General features: G+C 42.3%; 1 protein-coding gene across 1 annotated transcript in view; it reads left to right on the forward strand.

Moving 5' to 3' along the window:
- Positions 1 to 20,150, forward strand: part of RSRC1 (arginine and serine rich coiled-coil 1) — a 94,444-nt gene that overhangs the window by 28,535 nt on the left and 45,759 nt on the right. Inside the window, exon 6 of the mRNA XM_041467986.1 lies at positions 17,650 to 17,686. Within this exon, the coding sequence (XP_041323920.1) occupies positions 17,650 to 17,686 (37 nt within the window). The remainder of the gene's footprint in view (positions 1 to 17,649; positions 17,687 to 20,150) is intronic.

The following is a 20,150-nucleotide window of genomic DNA, read 5'->3' on the forward strand; positions in this document are numbered from 1 at the left end:
ATAAGGATAGCTACTGGGCTGGAAACCTTGCATGCCATGATTCAACCTTGATCTAATTCATGTTGTTGAGTTGTAAGCATCCTAGAGGAGGTGCTTCCAGGAGAATGGAAATGGGCAGCAGAAATGGGCTGGTGGGAATTGTACAGTCTGACCAAAAACCCATCTTAAACATGGACATTCCTAGAAAAACTGGAGAACTTCTTTAAAATATGTTTAAAATTAGCAACTGCGTTTTGCATGCTGAAACCAAACTACTCCATCCTGTGGTGGAAAGTAGTTTGAATGCTTATAGGAGAAATACCTTCTGTCAGAGGGGAAACCCTTTCCTTAATCCAAGAGGGTTTATTTTCAGTGTTTGGGCTAAATTACAAGGACTTTGACAAGTGCTTGTAGTAAAGTTTTAAGATGCTTGGGAGGGCTTCTTGGTTCCAGTGATTTCTTTTGGTAGCTTCTTGAAGAACAGGTTCTGAAACTGAATGACAACTTGAGCCCCTTTGTCCAGCCTGGGATACTCCAGTGACTGCCAGGCATGTGCTTGGACTCAGAGTGGGTTTTCCAGGATCTTAAGGATGTATTGCCAAGGTAAGGGAGTCACTTATCCACAGTAAAACCAAAATGCCTCTTCTATTGATTAATTAATAATTTATTCTTAACTCCTTTTGCCTTCCTTTCTGCCTGCAGGCAGAACCCAAGCATGAGGTGACTGGAGCAGGTAATGAAGAATTCATTGGAAGTGGGTCTGTGGGTGACCTCAGTGCAGAGAGATTGAATCCCTTGCCCTGTCAGGATCTGTGTTTGCTGATGGAAAAGGAGCTGAGCAGCTTGGGTTGGTTCCCTGCAAGGCTCAGGATCCTGGGAGCACCCAGGGAGTGCCCAGGGAACACCTGAGCATTTTTGGGGTGATGGGTGAGGAGTCCCATAGCTCTGCTGGCAGAGCTGCTGGTGCTGGGAGGCAGAAGGAAGCAGCTGAGAGGCCAAACCAGGACAGTTTCCTCCCAGTAAGTCAGCCAAAGGCTAATGGGAAGCAGAGGAAGGGTTTTTTCTGAAAAGGACTGAGACCTCCATATGCCCAGAGCAGCTCGAGGGTCACTTGCCTTTGACCGAGATTTGTTGCTATTGTTGTCTAAGCTGTGTTGGCCTTGTTTTTCTTTTTGTTTGCTAAAAATCCCCTTTTAGGACTCAAAAGACTGGCCATTTATTTAATGGGCAGCAGCATATGGGATGATTTCTTTTCCTTTCATTCCCAGACAGCTGGAAAAGTCAGCGTGGATGGGACACGGGGAGCAAAACTGTGCAGGAGGTGCTGGGGAACCACTGGCTCTGGAAAATAAATAATTTTAGTTCAGAGTAACCATTTCATTTTCATTCATTAAGTACTTTCTGTGCTAAGTACAAAAATCTAAGTTTTGTGTTCAAATTCTGTAGTTCAGACTTTCAGTTAGTGATGGCTGTCAAATGAGCTTCTCTGCTAAATTCATGGACTATGTTGAGGGAATTATATTTCTCCCTGTTTCCAGAAATAGGTTTTGGAATGCATTTGAAGGCAGTATCTTCAAAGACACACATTCTTTTAAGCTGTTTAAAATTTTCCAAACTATCCGCTCCTTAAAACTGCCAGCCACCATGATTGTCCTTTTATAACTATATAATTTGCATTATCCTGGGTTTTGGGTGGAATCATTCCTTGAACGTGGAGTGTCCCTGCTGAAGGAGGGTTTTGTTTGCCCACATGTCCAAACACACACAGGCTCTGAATGTCAACATGGAGTTTTGGGGTTTTTTTTTCCCTGGGACACCTTGTGCTGGGAGAGCAGCTGACTATTGTTTTAATGGCCTCCCTTAATCTGGGCAGGAGGAATCCAAACTGAATGATCCAGAGCTGTGCAAATCCAGTTAGTGTGAGCTGTAATCTCTTTACTGGGTTTAAGGAGTTGGAGTGGCACTGAGACACCCTGCAGATACTGAACAGCAGAGATACAGTAATCACCTCACCCTGCACCCTGCTCCTGCATCCTGCACTAAAACCACCAGTCCCCAGCAAGGATTTAGGGAAAACCCAGCCCCAAACCAGCACAGTGCTCCTCAGAGCAGGCAGAGGAGGGGCAGGTCACAAACAGCCCATCTGAAAGATAATGCTGTGGTAAAGTGAAATTGAAACTCACATTAAAATATTAAACTCGCTGCTGCACCTCGTATTTTGGATTGGGAATGCTTTTTCTGGAATGAGCTTACCTGCTATGGAGATTATAAATCATCCATGGCTTTGATTAGGAAGGGAAGGAGAATCTTTGTTTGGAGGAAGCATTTCTAATCCTGGTCTAATTTTGGACCTTTTTGTTGTTTGGAATTATAAAATAATGTGACAGACTGAAATGAAATAATCTAAATTGTTGATCAGTGATAGGACACGAGAGAATAGTTTTAAATTAAGAGAAGAGGGATGTAGATTGGATATTGGGAAGGAATTCCTCCCTGGGAGGGTGCCCAGAGCAGCTGGGGCTGCCCCTGGATCCCTGGCAGTGCCCAAGGCCAGGTTGGACATTTGGGGCAGCCTGGGACAGTGGGAGGTGTCCCTGCCATGGCAGGGGTGCCACTGGGTGGAATTTAATGTCCTTTCCATCCCAAATTTCTCTGTGATTCCATGATTCACTTCCAGGCTCTGGTTTCATCCTTGGCACCTCCTGGGCCGGTGCAGGGCAGGTTGTTCCTACTCAGTAGGAGTGAAACCCTACAGATAACCTGTGCTTCCATTTTTCTGCTTCCACACCCTTTCATTGGAGTGATTTTCCATTGAAGAGGGAAAGCTCTTGGATCTTCCCAAGGAGAAGAGACTGGCCAACACAAATTTTCCATTCTGGGAACTTCTGGGTCTGGTTCCCATAGCAGATTTCCAGATGCAGAGGTTGCTCTTGACCTTTGTGTCCTTCTCTGTTCCTTGAGAATCCCCTGATCCTTTCTTGGAATGAAGCTCCTTCAGTTCCCCAGCAGGATGGGGTGATGTTCCCCATCAGCCCCCGGAGCAGAGTGGTCCTTGTGGCAATAATTCAGCATTGTGTTGGGTTTATTCCCTTTTTTAAGAATTTTTTTTTGTAGATTATGGCAGCCTGACGCATTGCACTTTTTCTGGGGGAAAACTCTGGGAATGTCTCCCACTCCAGCCATTGACTTTTACATTATTTGCAGTATAAAAACCAACACCTTCAAATATCCATGAAAACAGGGCTGGGAAATGCTTTGGGTGCCTTCCAGGGTAGGAATGGGGAGACCCAGAGGGAACATCTTGGATTCTGCTGGATCCTGCCTCGCTCCTCAGCTGCTCCCAGCAGCTGAAGTTCTTGTAATACAAGGCCCATGTAATGGTGAATTACGTTGGGAATGATTTTTCCTGGGCTGAAATCGAAGCAGCAGGATCAGTCCATTCTCTCCACATGGATTAAGGAATTGATCAGGCAGGTCTGCCTTGGCTGCTCAGATCAGAATCTTTTGAGGCTGCTTAATGGGATCATGCTGTGTCCAAGAGGGAAAAGGAGGTTTTCCATTGATTATTGTCAGGTGGGCATTGCTTGTGCTTTGAAAAATGTTAGGGAAATCCAGACAATGGATTTCTGGGAGAGTGTTCAGCACAGGAATGGGGAATGCAGGGCCAGGGGTGAGAAGACTTCACGTGCCTGCCTCTGCCATCTCCCTTTTTCCTTTTTATTTCCTCCTTTGCGCTGCCTTTATTTCCTGGCCACCTTAAACAGTGTTAAAAAAAAACCAAACAAACAACCTGGGTGAAGTTTTGGATGATGTTGCAGTGGGAGTTTCTGCTGGGAGTTAATTTACAGGTCCCCTGTGAGTCAGGAGCATGAAGAGGGAAGAGAAGGAAGGGGTTTATATGGAGTGGGAGCCACTAAATCTGATTTAAAGGGTCACAATGTGCTTTTTATTGAGGAGGACAAAAGATTAAAGTCCATCAATTAATTTATTTAAAAAAGCAAAGCAAGCTTTAGACCCCAGAGCTTGTTAGAAAGTCTTTCCAAGAGCTTTAGAGATAATTTTAATAGTTCTGCTGCTTTTTTCCTTTTTTTAAACATTCAGGCTACAATAACTCAGTAAATTGATAGTAGATAATTAGGTCTTGATGTTACAGGCTCAAAATTTTATACACTGTAGGTTTTTAGATATAATATTTGAAAATTCTGCCCTGCACTGTAATATAGTCTGACTCCTGCCTTATTTTTAGGTTGTTCTTCTCACATTGCTATGGGAGAGGAATTTTTTTCTGACAGAGCTTCCTAGGGTTTGAAAAATGTATTTGCTCCAATGTCCAGCCTGGCCTTGGGCACTGCCAGGGATCCAGGGGCAGCCACAGCTGCTCTGGCAATTCCAGCCCAGCCAGGAATTCCCAATTCCCAATCTCCCATCCATCCCTGCCCTCTGGCAGTGGGAGCCATTCCCTGTGTCCTGTCCCTCCATCCTTGTCCCCAGTCCCTCTCCAGCTCTCCCGGAGCCCCTCCAGGCCCTGGCAGGGCTCTGAGCTCTCCCTGGAGCTTCTCCTCTCCATGGTTGCTTGGTTCTCTTCCTTCTCTGTACTGCAAATTTTGGAGCCAATTTTGGAGCAGGGCCCAGCAGTGGCACTGGAGGAAGGGCAGGGGCTGATCCCAGGGAATTGCCCCTGGAGCAGAGCGGCTGTGGAGCCTCCCAGGGACAATTCCAGTGCCCTGCCCTGGGCTGGCCCTGCTGGAGCAGGGTGGCACCAGGTGAGCCCTGTGGTCCCTCCCAGCCTGAGCCACCCTGGGTTGGGCACAGAGCAGAAATCTGGGAAGGGCTGCAGAGGTTCCCCCATGGAAATGAAGCCCCAGTGCGGGGGTTGCATTGGAGCTGCTTCAAGAATCGCTGGTAAAGGGTTCATCACCACTTATTTTTAAAAGACATTCCCCTTCAGTGCTTTACAAAGCTCTGTCCAAATGGTTTTGGTAGCAGTTCTGAAATTTTTACTTGTCTTGGATAAATGATCCTTCCAGTAAGAGCCAGGGCTTCTCTTCTGCTCCAAAACACTTCCCAGATGGAGAACATGTGGTGAAATCCCTTTTTCAGTCAGTCTGGGAAGGGCCATTTTGGGAGCCCACGATCCAATTTCAGCGTGGCACTTTTCACACATGGTCCCAGTGATGTTCCTGCCTGCCAGCAGAAAGCCAGGGCTCAGTTTTCCAGGCACTGCCTTCCCCCTGCTCTGCCTTTAATCTCGTGCTGTGTTTATGTAATGCAATAGAAATGTTGCTAACGTGATTATACTTTTCTATCTTATTAGCTTCAATACTGAGCACAATAAAATGGAAAACTGTTTAAATGTTATGTTTAAGTGCTTGAGATAAGAGTTCTTGTAAATGAAATGTGATTACATTTCTGTAATAGATCTTCTCTGTCTGCTCGGACTTTGTTGAGCAATGTAATTCTTTTGGGATTGCTGTTTCTAAGTTTGATTTCTTTTTTTTTTTTTTCCTTCAATTTTGATAGAAACAGCCATGTAAAATGTTACACACCACCAGACAATGCACAGCAATCTTTTGAAAAGGCAGGGTTTCCTGTGTAAGGCACAAAACCACGGCTCCATAGTTCTCTTTGTGATAACCAATTTGAATTAAACATAATTCCCCAACATCACCTTGAATTTCCATCTGTGTAACCCCCGTGTTCTTAGGGGTTTTGCATTTACCTAATGCTCTGGGCTATTTTCCCTCAGCACGGATGGCAAACTGTGACTATCTCCAAACTGGAGATGATATGAATAACAATTGTTTGCTGATCTTCCCCTGTATCTCCCTGCATAACCTGCAGCCTGCGAAGGCTGAGGAAGTGGCAGATAGCTTTTGTCATCCCTTATCCGGGCTGTACACTTGTAAGGAAGAGCAGGGATAATCGCCTAAATCTAATTAGGGGTTAAAAGAGGCCATGACTGTGATGTGGCAGTGAGACACCTTACTGTAGCAATCCTGTTTGCATTAGAAAAATAAGGTTGTCATATTGATTATTCAAATGAGCTTCTATTGGCCATGGCTCAATGGCTGCGTCGCAGCTGAAGCTCTGCGAGGTCCCAGCTTTGGAGCATACATTATGTGATGTCTTGTTTGCTGATTTCAGGGCTTTAAACCTGAGGCTCGGGGAGTTTTGTCCTGAGAATTAAGGGTTTAAGTGACCACTGGAAAATGAAGTTGAGCTTGCCTGGGTGATGGCTGAGATTGCTCAAAGCCATTCAGTGGAGGCCAATGAATTTGCTTCACATCTTTCATGGAGAAATCAGTATTGGAGTTAACAGATCTTGTTTGTGCATTAATTGATGTTTAGTTCAAAGTCAAACAGAGCTGAAAAGAATAAAGTAATTGCATTCAGATCAATTCCACGTCCAAGAGATAGTGAATTCCCCCGGCTCTGACTCTGGGGGCTGCCTTTTCATTTTTAAAAAAATGTTTGTCTGGTGCTGGCCTATTACAGCTTCTCAAATACTTCTCAGCACTTGGCTTTTTGTCACTCCCCAGTCAGGTCTGTGGCATCCTGCAAGTGCAGGAGATGCTTCAGGATGTGCTGATTTCAGCCTTCCTCGTTACCTGGTGACGTAAATGTCAGATGCAGAACGGGAAAAAGTGTTTAAAAAGACAAATTTATTAATTTTTTAAATTATTTTTGGCCCTTTTGTGGTGCATCAAGTACCACGTGCTAGGCTCTGTTGTATGTACAAACGCTGGACATTTTTCTGCTGTTCCTGCCATTGGTTTGTGCAGCTTCTGTCATTACAGATTTGCAGGGAAGGCTCACCTTGAATCCCAGACGTGAAGCAGAGTTTGCAAATTTTACCCCATAGTTGAAATTATTTCCCCCATTTCACCTGCAGTTTGAACATTGGTCACCCCAGCTGTTGGCTGTGCTGGATTTCTGCTGCTAAAAAAATACATCTAGAGACAACTAAACTGTTTTATCCTCTTGTACATAGGTACAAAGTTTCCAACTTGGCTTTTTAATTTCTTCAGTTGATTCTTCCATTCTCTGCTTTTGGTATACTGGGTGAGTAAAATTTTACTCACCAAAAAATTTACTTTTGTAAATTTTTTGTAAAAAGTAAATTGTAAAATTTACTTTTACAGTTAATTTTTTTACTGTAAAAGTTATTCACCCAAATGCTGACCTGGTTGACTGAAGCCATGATGACCAGAGGAAGGGGATTTTTAAAATATCTATATTTTTATATATTTTAATTTAAATTTAAATAATATTTGAATAAATTTAAATATTATTTTTGTATGTGTCTAGAACATCCTGACCTGTTTGAAAAGTCTGAAAATGATCAAAAATGTTGATGTAACTTTGCAACATCTTGCTTGGACAGGAAGTTAAGCAGCGGCTTATCCAGTGCTGCCTTTGTGTGCAAGTCCTGAGCTTTGTGCTGAACCCATGGGTGTGTTTGACTGCTTGGAACAGTTCCAGTTCCACCTTCTGGGGACACCCCTTTGTGGCACTTCTTTGCAAGACACACTCATTTTGTCTATTGAAATTGCAACTTTCAGCCCAAACTGAAAATGGTGGAAAAGCCAATATATGAGGGGTTTTTTTAACAGTATCAAGGTGCTGTTTGTGGAGATCAGCCCCTCATTTTGCATCTTCATTTGAAATTATCAATTTATTTATTAAATTTTTATTTTCTCTTAATCCCTTTCAGCCACAAGTATTGTAATGTTCTCTACCACATTCTTCTTCCACCAGCAGTTAGCAAAAAATGTAGTTTATTCTGATTGACCTCAGTGAGACTGTCTGGATGTGTTTCTTAAAGAGAGGGAAACAAGACAAATATGAGGAGTGTTGCAAGAGGGAAAATCCTTAATCCTGGGAGCATCATAGAGGAAGAATTTTCAGTTGACAAAGAGGTTTTTGGCTGCTTCTCCTTTGAGAAGTTATAAAAGTTCAATTCACCCATGAGCTCAGCTGACTCTGGGCTGGCTGAGGTCACCACCTTGAAATTTGAGGTAAAAATAAGCATTTTTATGTAAAGCATCATTTTGGGCTTGTCCTGCAGCATTAGTCTGCAGTGATTCAGGAATGGTTGGCTCAGTGGTTTTCAAAGATATTTGCCAGCCTTAGTGAGAGCCAGGGGAGGTTCAGGTTGGAATTTCCTCCCTGAAGGATTGGTTCAGCCCTGGAGCGGTCAGAAAATTGGATCTTACATTTCACAACCTGATTTAATTGCAGGATTTGGTCAAAGGTTGGACTTGATGGTGTTGGAGGTCTTTTCCAACCTCAGTGATTCCAGGAGGTCCCTCCTGAGCAGCAGCTGGGGGAGTGCTGGAGGGGACAGGTGACACAAAAATCTGGCTGCAGTTCACTGGGTGGGTTTGGAACTCGAGGTGTTTGTGGGGTATTCCCCTGGTCCCTTGCACATTTGGGATTCTTCCCACTGGTGTCAGCTGGATCATCCACATTCCCAGGTCTTCTGCATGGGCTGGGAGCCCTCTGGGAAGTGCTGCCCTGGGAGGATCTGGCCACTTACTTGGCCTTGTATTGTAAATAGAATATTTCACTTCACCTCCAAGATTAGCAGGTATGACAGGAGGTGCTGGTTTTAACCATCAGCCTCCAAATTCCTTAAGATCCAAGTTTCCTTGGAGCCTGCCATGTTTATGGTACTCAATTCCTTCAGGAATCTCTTCACTCTATACTAAAAAAACAACCTTTGAAGGAAATCTTGGCTGCAGAATGAGACATGTCTTTTATTTTTGGGTTTTTTTTGGTCTCATTTTGGTGGTAAGTCAATAATGTGCAACACTAATTATTTTGATTTCATTGGAGAAACGCCAGAACGCGAAATGCTTTTGGGAGATTCTGGGGGAAGGTGTCCCTGCCTGTGGTGGGGAGCTGAAAGGGGATGGGTTTAAGGTCCCTTGCAACCCAAACCATTCTGGGATTTTGGGATTCCTGGTCTAGACATTGGCTGGCACTTCCTTGGGTGTTTGTTCCACCCTGCAAAGCCATTCCTGCTCTGTTTCCACTGGCCGCTTTCTCTGGGAAGTGCTGGAATGAGAAATGCCAAAGCAAACAGATGGCGTTCGTTTTTCATGGCAGGAAAAGGTTAAAAGCAAATTACTGAGAGCAAGAGAGAGAAATGAGCAGGGCCAGTGTGGTGTGTAAGAAGTTTAGATTTATTAATTGGTGAAATGGGGAGCCTGAAGGAGGTTCTGGTGCAACTCAAGGAGCATGAAGAGCTCAGGCAGCTTTGCTTGGTGCTTTTGGGGTTCTTTAGGCTGTCAAATTTCCTACCAAAAATACAAATTGTGATTTAGGAGAACTTGCAGATCTTTCCTTGTTCTCACCACGCTGTGTTGGACATCACACTCCAGCCTGTATCTGTGTTTTCAGCCCTGCCCCAAAGATGCCCAGCCTTGTTTTGGGCTGAATCCTGTGAAAACCAAGGTGGGAACTTCAGTGATCCCTGTCCATCTCCTCTCCTTCATCAGCTCCAAGTAGCTAGTTTTAATTTGATTTGATTTTTTCCCCTCATGTTTTTATTAATTTCAAAGCATTTCCAGGTTATTTTTGTCACTGTCTGTTAGGCTCGGATTTGGTCAGATGTGTTTGAGACTTGCAATCACTTTGTCTTTATTTCATTTTGATGAAATATTATTTCTTCCTCTTCAATTGTGACCAGGAACTTGAGGAATTCTCCCTCAAGCTTGAGCAAACTTTAGCTTTCCCTTTTAAAATTTTATAAATTTGTCTTGCGACACAGCCCAGCATGGAAGTTGTTGGAAGATGCAACTTCCTTCCTTACTGGAAGTTGGACTGGGCTGCTTGGAATGAGCATCTTGGAGAGACCAAGAGATTTCCAAAGGTTTTCCTCAGGGCTACACTGAGTTGAGATAAAAAAACGTGGAGGGAAACCTGAAACTCAAATATCTTCTGACCAAAAAAGCTGGGTTGGGTGAGGAGATGAAATATTCTCAGATCAAGTGGATTTGCGCTTTTTTCAGGAATAGGGAAATTCTTGTCTTGTGCAGGAATGAAAAGCTGGGCTTGTGTGACATATGTGAGACATTCTGAGGATATTCTGAGGATATTCTGAGATCAGCCTGGGCTGGGAGGAATTAAACCAAAGTCACCTGCTCAGCACAGAGCAGCATTTCCAGACTGGTTTTATCCCTCCCAGCAGGGATGCCTAAAAACCCACGAGGTTTCAGGCTGCTAAAATGGGACCAGATGCAGTCCCAAGAGCTGGAATTCCAGCCCAGTGGGAATTTGTGGGGCTCAGCTGAACTTGACCATGGCTCCCAAAGGGCTGCACTCCTCTTCAGGGATATTGGAAGTGTTTTTTCAGTCTTTGGTTGTCAAACCTGTGCACCCAAGGGTTGCTGGGTGGTCCTGCTCCTTCCCCGAGCTGTGGAGATGAGTTGTTTGTTGGTTCATTGTTGTTTTTTAATCAGGTGTTTATTTTTCAGCAGTGCTGATGCCATCCTGCTGCTGGCTAGAGAGCACATCCCAAACTTCTCCTGGGTTTTTTGGGTCTTTATTAATCTTGCTGGAAGTCCTGACCTGCTGTTTGAATCTGTCACTTCCTCTTAATTTCCATTCTAAGTGCAACATCTTGTGCTCTTTCAAAGTCCTTCAAAATTGTGTGAATTTTAAATTAATTTTTGTTTTCGTTTCTGTCTTTTTGGGACGGAGGGGCAGTAGGGCAACAAAACCAGCTGTGTGCTAGTACTTCATAGAGGCATTCAGGTTTGGGTTTATTAAAGTATTTTATTAATTATAAGAACATCTCTGTGTTTAGAAGCTTTGAAGAACTTGTGAAGGGCAAAGAACAAAAATGAAGCCGTAACTTGTGTTTAGATTTTCCATACAAGAAAGCCTGAATAGAAAGGAACATTTGCATGAGAAGGGTGGGGAAGAAATTGTCTGACTTCCAGTGGTGGGTTAGAAAAACAATCAAAAATCTGAGTTCTGCAGATAAAATAAGTGGTGGGTGAGGTGGGTTCCTGGGTTTGAGGAAAGGGATTTTTTGAATTAATAAAGTAAATTAAATGTATGTACAGCTCTGTACTGCTTATAGGTTGGATAAGCTGAGCTCAGTTCAGATATTCAATATAAATTTAGCTTTGTTCTCTGAACTGGGATCTGTGGGGATCAAAGAAGGAAGGAACAAATTGGGGAAAAAAAGAGAGTAATTTGTTTCTGAAGTCAGTATAGAAGCTTTAAATTGCCACTGTAGAATCCTTGAGCTTGGAAAAAATCTCCAGGATCATAAATCCCAACCTTTAAATATGAATATGTAGTAATAGAATGAGATCTGTGCGAGGGAACCAAGGCTGTGCCTTGTAATGTGAATTTTGAGCAGTGAGCAAAAGCTTGAAGAGTTTTATTCACAGGTCTTAGTGCAAAGTTGTGTGCCAGCAAATAAGTTTAAAATACTTAATAAACTTCTACAAGATTTTCTCCTCTTGGGAAGAATTCATGGCACAGAGTCTTAACAAAGAATTACTGAGCAAATAATTAATTCAGATAAATTGGAGGTTGCCTTGTTTCCTAGGCAGAGAGCCTTTAATTGGTAACTTTATTTTTACTGAATATTTAATGAGCAACTGGCAAATGTTTCCCTAAGCACAATTTTCATGAGCATTTACTGTTTTTTGAGCAGTTTATAATGAATTTAGACCAAGATGGAGCCGCTCAAACACGATGTCATTTCAGTGTGGTGTGAAGCATTTCCCAAAGATTATTGCAGAACTTGTTTAATGTGCATAGAGAGTTTAAAAAACCCAACCCCAAACTAAACAGGCTTGAGGTTTCCTTGTGGGATTTTTTTTTTTTTTTATCACCAGACTGAGGGCCTGAAGGAATAGAGGAAGTGAATGGACACCAATGTATCCAAATATCTCATTTTGCCTAAAAGCAAGTGCCGGCAGATAAATGCCCATAAAGGGATTTCTTTCTTAAGCCCCATGGATTTTTTTTTTTCTGCAACTTTTTGTGTGAGTTCGAAATGAAAACCATTCATCCAGTGCCCCAAAGAAGGGCCTTATTGAATGGAATAACAGTGTAATGTACCATTGAAGGCAGGATTGAAAGTGATTATCTTGTTAACTCTTGACAGTTACCGCCAGCTTGAAATAGAACTGGCAGGCTTGATTTGCAAATGAATTAGAGCTTTTTCATTTGGTGCCAGGATCATCTTTTTATATTCTGATATGACAGATGCTATGTTCCATGCTTTTGTTTCTCTTCACTCTTCTACTTGCAAATAAAAAACAAAAGATTATGATAGTAATTTTATTTGCATCTTTTCTCTAGGAGTTTATTCTTTGTCTCGAAGTTTTTAATCTTATATTTTTTTCAAGAATTTGTTTAAGAATAGTATTGTTCCCGCAGAATAAAATTTCATTAGGTTAAGTACAGTAGTAATTGGGTGAATGAGGGGGATTTAGAAGCTTTCAGCAAATGGAAAATTGATTGTACTCAAATTGTTTTAGTGCTTAGAACATTTAAATTTCCTCCCTGACTTACACTTGCGTTTAATATTCCTCAGTACCAGGAGCAGAGGAGAAGCTCCCATAGTTTCCAATATTTCTGCTAATGGCAGCACACGTGTAATTAGTGGCAGCCTCGGTGCTGTGTTGATATTCTGCAGCCATCCCAACCCAGATGGGGAGGTGTTGGGTATGATAATTATTGTGCTCTCCCTCTATGTTCCTCATTAACCTGTAACACTCTCTACCAGTCCAGAGAGTTTTTCCTGTAGTTGTGCTTCCCAGGACTGGAACTTGCTGGGCTTTGTTTAATATTCAGCCCAGCCTTGTGGGCATTTCCACTGCCGGGCTCGCTGCTCCTTCTGTAATCTGGTTTGTTCTTTGGGGCTAATTAGCAGCACTTCCGACTGCCACTGATGTCCATTATGGAAATGTTTTCCTACACTTTCACCTACAGGATGTGTTTTAATTGAATATCTACTAAATAATATTACAGAGAAGGTAAACCAGGCCAAAGTTGTCTAATTTATTTAAGGCTGGTTAACAGAGACAGTGACATTCCAGAGCCTGATGTTTAATTGCCTGTGTTTGCTGGGAATGCAGACAGGGAGGAACAAGATTGCATTCCTGGTGAAGGGAACAGGCGCAGAAATCCCACCCAGCCAGCCAGAACCAGGGGAAAACCCAGCCAAAACCAGGGAAGAACCAGCCCAGCCAAAACCAGGGAAGAGCCAGCCAAACCAAAACCATCCAAAACCAGGAAAAACCAACCAAGCCTCACTCCAAGTAGGAAAACTCCAAGGACTTGCACCTTGTGATGTCCTTGGAATCACCAGGTTGAGCTGAGGAGTGGCTTTAAGGCAATCAGGACAGAGAAATCAGCTTTGGTCATTTATGGGATTTCCATAGCCAGCCTGAAGCCTCCCTGAAACAAAACCAGGAGATTTTGGGTGGTTATTTTGTCTTGTGTGATTTATGGCATTTCCATACCCAGCCTGAAGCCTCTGTAAAGCAAAACCAAGAGATTTTGGATAGTTTTGTCTCTTGTTTACCTGAGAAATACATGCAAAGAAGTGCAATATTTTTGTAGGGTCTGTTTGAAAATACTGCTTTTATCAACACTGTATTTTGGAGTTTTCTCTCTCTGTTTAGTTTCAGTATTGATATTGCATAAAATCTTGCATTTTACTCTCTGAGCCAGGGTTATTATTTATTTCCCCCTGTTGAATATTTGATAAGGTCTCTTGGGTACTGATTTTCCTTCTTTCTAGGATAACATATTATGGAAATTGTTTCACCTTGTGTTCTGTTTGAAGTTCTGGTTTTAGCATGATTCAATTTGGTTTGCATTATATTCCATGGAGTTCCTTGGCAGTTCCAAGTTATTCCAGAGTGTTTGTGTGGGGGCTGACTTTGGCTTTTCCTCCTGCTTTTGCTAAGTGACCTTCATAGGATCTTCTTGGGGTATTTGCATTTAAATGTAGTAGTAATTGGCCAAATTTCCTACTGGTTTTTCCTGAGATGAATTATTTGGATGGTTGGAGTGATCCACTGGGGCCAGGACCACCAGGTTTGGAGTCTTCACACTCCAGGATCAGCTCCAGATCATTTGAAGTTGGTGCTTGGTAAGAACAAAACAACATTGCACACTTTAAAAAAAATATAATGGATGCTTTTCCTATCAGAGTGTGAGATTCCCAAACCATTTGCTAGAAATAAAGTTGTGTGATCACATGGAAATCTAATTCTCTTCTCAGGAGCTCTGCACCCTCCAAAAGCCCCTTTGACCTGAATTTTCCTCTAATGTCCATGTGGGTATAAATAACCCATAGGATTATCCTGCAGGCTATGGCTTCTCACCCAAAATCTAGGGCAAAGACAGTTATTAACTATTAATTAACTGTGTGTTAGTTCTCCAGTTCTTGGGTGGAGCTGCTGTAAATTCACTGGAAAGTACATTGTATGTGAAATAGAATATATTATATTTCACATATATGTTATATATATTATAATACCTAAATGTGGTATTTTGAGGACCGTGCACATTTTTCAGCTCCCTTGATTAATGATTAGTTTGATACAGGGAATATTTTTAGGAACATGAATGTGTTCCAGGTTAAAATCATGATTTCAGCAATTTCTAGGAAATACTTTTAATTTAATTTACTGGCAAAGGAAGTTCACACCACCATAGTTAGTTACTGTGGGTTTAAGTAATCCCAAACCTGGCGAAATGTGGAGAATCCCAGAATGGTTGGGGTTGGAAGGGACCTTAAGACTCCTCCAGTTCCACCTCCTGCCATGGACAGGGATGGAACTTCCTTAATTCAGTTCCCAGCTTCTTGCTACAGGTCCCTGACGACCAGGATTCAGATGGAACTGGAATTTTTTCCCCTGGCATTGCTGAAACGTTTGGATGAGCCTGAGTTATGATATTTCCTGGGTTTAATGGATGACTTTAAATATATGCATGTCAAGTGGTGTTTTACTGCAAATCCTTGGCTACAGTGGGGAAAAATTCCAGAGCCTCTCTGATAGAAAAAAGGAAAACTCAGGAATAAAATCAAACTTGCCTGATGAACCAAAGAAATGAAGGTGCTGCACTGGAGATGGTATGAAAAGCAAATATATTGGGAAGTGTGGGGTATAAAATGGAGGAAAACATAATTACCTGGTAATGATACCAAATTAATGCAACTTGATGGTTTCTTTTATGTTGTGAGCATTGGAATGTTGGATGTGCATAAAGCTGCTCCTGGCTTTTATTTGTGGTGTTTAATGGTTTAAAATTCTGCAGTTACTCAAGGCTGTGTGGGAGACTGAGCTGTGGCCATAGGTCTAATTTTGCCTAAAACAACACATGAAATATAGTATTAATGGGAGCCTTATTTGTATAATTTATGTACAAATAATATAATTTAAATATGTGATTATTTCACGTAATTATACAAATACAACAAATTTTATAATGTATTTTATAGTATGTATTAAAATATGTAATTGTTATATATAATGATATAAATATAAGGGTAATTATGTAATATAATTTATAGTATATATAATGTAATATAGAACAGGATGCAGAATATAATTGTATAAGATCTCTAATATAATCTATTGGCTAACTAAAAGATAAAACCCTGCCATAGCCTGGCTGATTGATGCCCAGCAGCCTCAGGCTGGGAAGAGGTTTTCATTGGAAGTGACAGGTGCCCCAAGGTTTATTTAGGACAAGCTCAGCCTTGTCCTGGTTAGTTTGATAATGTTTTCCTTATGGATGTTCCAGCAGTGCATTTCCTGCGTTAGGGCCTTGTGTTACACCAATATTCCTGTCTGGGCTGCCTCAACTACAAATTGGCTGAACAGCCCGTGACACTTTTTCAATATTATTACATTAAACCAAGTGGATTTTGATTGATAACCTAATATTCAACTAATGCAAAACATCAATCATGGCAAGTATATTAATTATTTAATATTGCAGCCTAATTCAGGAATCGATGTGCTGCAGGAGGGGAAGGGAAACTCGCTGTTCCCAGAAGGTTTGAGACAGGGCATGATTAAAAAACAGCCCCACCAAGCCCTGCTCTGCTCCCGCGTGTTGGTTCGATACAAATCTTTATTCATTTGCCAATAATCTCCTCACATTTTCCACTTCAGGACCTTTTTTATCAGTTTTGAGGCCTGGAATTGAATTAGGGCTGCTTTCAGCACAGGCTGAGGGAGGCGCGCGGATATTGATGGCGGGGATGGGGCTGGCCTGGGAGCTCTCCCAGCTCTCCCAAAGCAGCTCCACTTGTTGGTGGAGCCTCCAAAGGGATCAGGGAACCATGGAATGCTTTGGGGAAGGGAGATCAGTCCCATCCATCCACCCCTGCCATGGCAGGGACACCTCCCGCTGTCCCAGGTGCTCCAGCCCCAATGTCCAGCCTGGCCTTGGGCACTGCCAGGGATCCAGGGGCAGCCACAGCTGCTCTGGGAATCCATCCCAGCCAGGAATTCCCAATTCCCAATCTCCCATCCATCCCTGCCATCTGGCAGTGGGAGCCATTCCCTGTGTCCTGTCCCTCCATCCTTGTCCCCAGTCCCTCTCCAGCTCTCCTGGAGCCCCTTCAGGCTCTGAGCTCTCCCTGGATCCTCCTCCTGTCTCCAAAATTGGGATAAATCCTGTAGGGCTGAGAAAAATAAATTCTCTCAAAGTCAAACAGCTAAAGTACTTTTTTTTCCCCCCCCCCCCTTGTTTCATTAATGACATTTAAATAGGAAAAAAACTGCGTAGCAGATTTTTGGAAAAGCTTTAGGAAATGATAAATAATTAGCAATTTCAGTACTGGTAATTAGTAATACTGTAGTGTTAACTGGTTCCCTGCAGTCCTCACGGGCTGGTTTCTCCTTGTTTGCTGTGGGAATGACCCACCTTCCTATAAGCAGAATTGGAATTGGGTAGAAACCTGGTGTTGATGGGAGCAGGAACCATCTCCTTGTCCAGTGGGTTGGGATTTGGGGAATTTTTAATTTTTCCATTTGATTTAATATTTTTTTTCCATAGCAGGATGTGTTAAGGATAAATTTTCCCTCTGAATTTTTGCTTTTTTACTTGGATACTTTGGTGTATTTTTTTTTTTTTTAGCTGCCTTTATGTAAAATTCTTCCCATCTTCTCTCTGTACATTTGTTCTTTTTGCAGCTTTCAGGAACTGGATGCCCAGCTCCAGCGTGGCTGCCATGAGCCATGGAATTAATGACAATTCCTTCTCTCCATCCCCTTGGAAAGGGGCAGGGAATTTGATTGTGGGAGTGGTGGCAGGGCAGAACCAGGAGGCACTAAATGTGGGTTTGATAAACAGCCCCGTGTCCTGGCCTAGCTGATTCTTTCCAGTGTAAACAGTGGGATAATTAGCTGAAAAATGTTGATTTAAATGTGCATCCTGTGGCATTGCTGCAGTTTGTAGCAATTTCAGGGCAGGTACTATGTGGGGGTTGAATTCTGTCATTGAGCATTAGGATAATTAATGTTTTTCATGTGTTACAGGTAAATATATGTATTAAAATTAAAAATTTGAGACACTGGAGAAATTACCCAGCTTTGCCATTTCAGAGTTAAACAGAAATCATTGCAGACAAGGGTTTAGCAACTATTTAGAACTTTTGTTCTTCTCTTACAGGGACTCTGCAAACATCAAAGCTGGATTAGAACATCTGGTAAGTTTTAATTTTCTCTTGAACATTTGCATCATCTTTGATATCTGCATTCCAAATGAACACTTTTGAATGAGCTTTGAATACCTTGAATTGAGAAAGTCAACCATTTCCCAGAGGGTCAGGCTACTGTTATTATGTGAAGGCACTCACATTTTCATTTATCTCCCCATTTCAAGGGAATTTTAATTTTTTTAAATTACTTTTTTTTGATGTTGAGATGAAATAAACTGGACTACAATCCTTGGATTGATGATTGCCTTAATTATAAACAAAAATTGTTTGGTGTTGGGTTTTTGGCATATCCTGATCTAAAAACAACAAACTTGTGATTAAAAAAAAAAGTAAAAAAAGAAAAAAAAAAGAGCCAGGGACACAATCAAATATTGCATGCATAAATATGGTGTGTTTGAGTCATTTGGAGGCTTTGAAAGAAGTGCACAGCTTTGTGTTTTCTCTTGTCTTTGCTTTATGAATAATGGATCGACTTAAATTCCATTCAGGGCTGCAGTAGGAAATAATAATTGAGGTGCAAAATATTTCTGGTTTAAGTAAACATATTAAACCCACAAGTGATGGCAAGCCAGGCTTAGCATTAAAAACTCATCAGTTGATCAAAACTGGGAAAAATAAAACCTTGTCACAAGTCAGAAGCTGTTTGAGCCTCACAAGTTGGTACCAGCAGTCAGTGGAACATTAAATAGTTGACGTAAAGTGATTATTAAATCCCATTAAATGAAAATATTCACTATTAATGGCACAACCATCCTGAGAAGGGTTTAATTTTTTCATGGAGTATCTAAATAATCCCTGCTGTTCCATAGTGCTGTGAAAAACATCATGTGTCTCCTTGGACAGAATTGCTTTCCTCTTGCTCCTTCCTATTTTGGGAATCACTTGTGAAGGATTTGGAGGAGCTTGGGCACCAATATCTCTTTGGAGTGCTAAAGGGATGGAAAGGATGGAAGTCATGGTGGGGTGGAAAGGATGGAGATCCTGGTGGGGTGGAGGTCCTGGTAGGGTGGAAAGGATGGATATCTTGGTGGGATGGAAAGGAGTTCCTGGTGGAATGGAAAGGATGGAGATCCTGATAGGATGGAAAGGTTGGAGGTCGTGGTGGGATGGAGATCATGGTGGGATGGAAAGGATGGAGATTCTGGTAGGATGGAAATCTTGGTGGGGTGCAAGGGATGGAGGTCCTGATGGGGTGGAGATCCTGGTAGGGTGGAAAGGAAGGAGATCCTGCTGGGATGGAAAGGATGGAGATCATGGTGGGATGGAAAGGATGGAGATCTTGGTAGGATGGAGATTGTGGTGGGGTGGAAAGGATGGAGATCCTGCTGGGATGGAGATCCTGGCACAGCTCTCAGGAGCTCCCCCTTTCTAAAGGTGCCCTGTGAAATGTGTTGGGAATCATCACATGCAGTAAAGAGCAGAGTTCTCGGAGCAGCTGGAAAATCCACCTTGGTTACTGCTTCCAGGGGTGTCTCACCTACGGGTTGAATCCCTTAAATAAATTTTAGGAAGATGTTGTTGCCCTGCTGCTGGCAAGGAGTTGTAATCCAGCAGATTCCTGAGATTTTTCTCATGCATTATAAAGCTGCTCCCCTCCTGACAGAGTGACCGTGGCTGGGGCTTGTTCTAAATTGGGGTTTCTGCCACAGCAGGAGCTGCAGGGCTGATTTATAACAACAAATATTCCCAAAAAGTGGGAAGGAAGAGGCTCTGTGGACGTGGAGTAGCCTGGGGAGGTGGGAAGCAGCAAGAGTTCAGTGGTGCTCAGGGTTTCTCTGGGGCTGGGGCAAAAGGTACTGGAAATATTCCCCGTGGAATGATGGTGCCTGGAGTGCTTTATGGGTTAACTCACAATAATTTGGAATAAAATTGTCTTTGTTAAATTAATTGGCTGCTTTGTATTTAAAATCCCAGAACTGGGCAGGAAGGGATTGGATCCCTTCCCTTTTGGAAGGGATCTTAAAGATCTCATTCCATCCTCTGTCGTGGACAGGGAACATTTCCCTGAAAGATCTCTCAAAAACTCTGGAACTGAGATTTTTTTTTTTTCTGTTTTCCCTTTCATCTTAGAAAATCTGTCCTGGGAATGGGTGCTCAAGGAAACAAACTGTTTCCCAAGGCACCCACAGGTAGGAATATTTGTGCTGGTAACTGTTCCATATCTCAACATTTTATTCATAAATTTTGGACTCCAGTAAATTATAGGGTTATTCCTCCAGAGATTTAAGCCACATGATTCCCACTCTACTGCTTCAATTCCTGCAGCTCCAAATGCTTGGATTTTCCCACCTTAAGAGTCTTTATCTTGATTTAATAATCTGTTATTGGATCCCTTCTGTATGAAAAGGGTGTTTTACAATTTGGGGTTTACAAGAGTCTGGACTGACAGGGCACAGGGAATGACTTCAGACTGGAAGGAGCAGGGTTAGATGGAATACTGGGAAGGAATTCC

Source organism: Pyrgilauda ruficollis, unplaced genomic scaffold (genome assembly GCF_017590135.1).
Source record: "Pyrgilauda ruficollis isolate IOZ18807 unplaced genomic scaffold, ASM1759013v1 scaffold21, whole genome shotgun sequence".
Taxonomy (NCBI): Eukaryota; Metazoa; Chordata; class Aves; order Passeriformes; family Passeridae; genus Pyrgilauda; species Pyrgilauda ruficollis.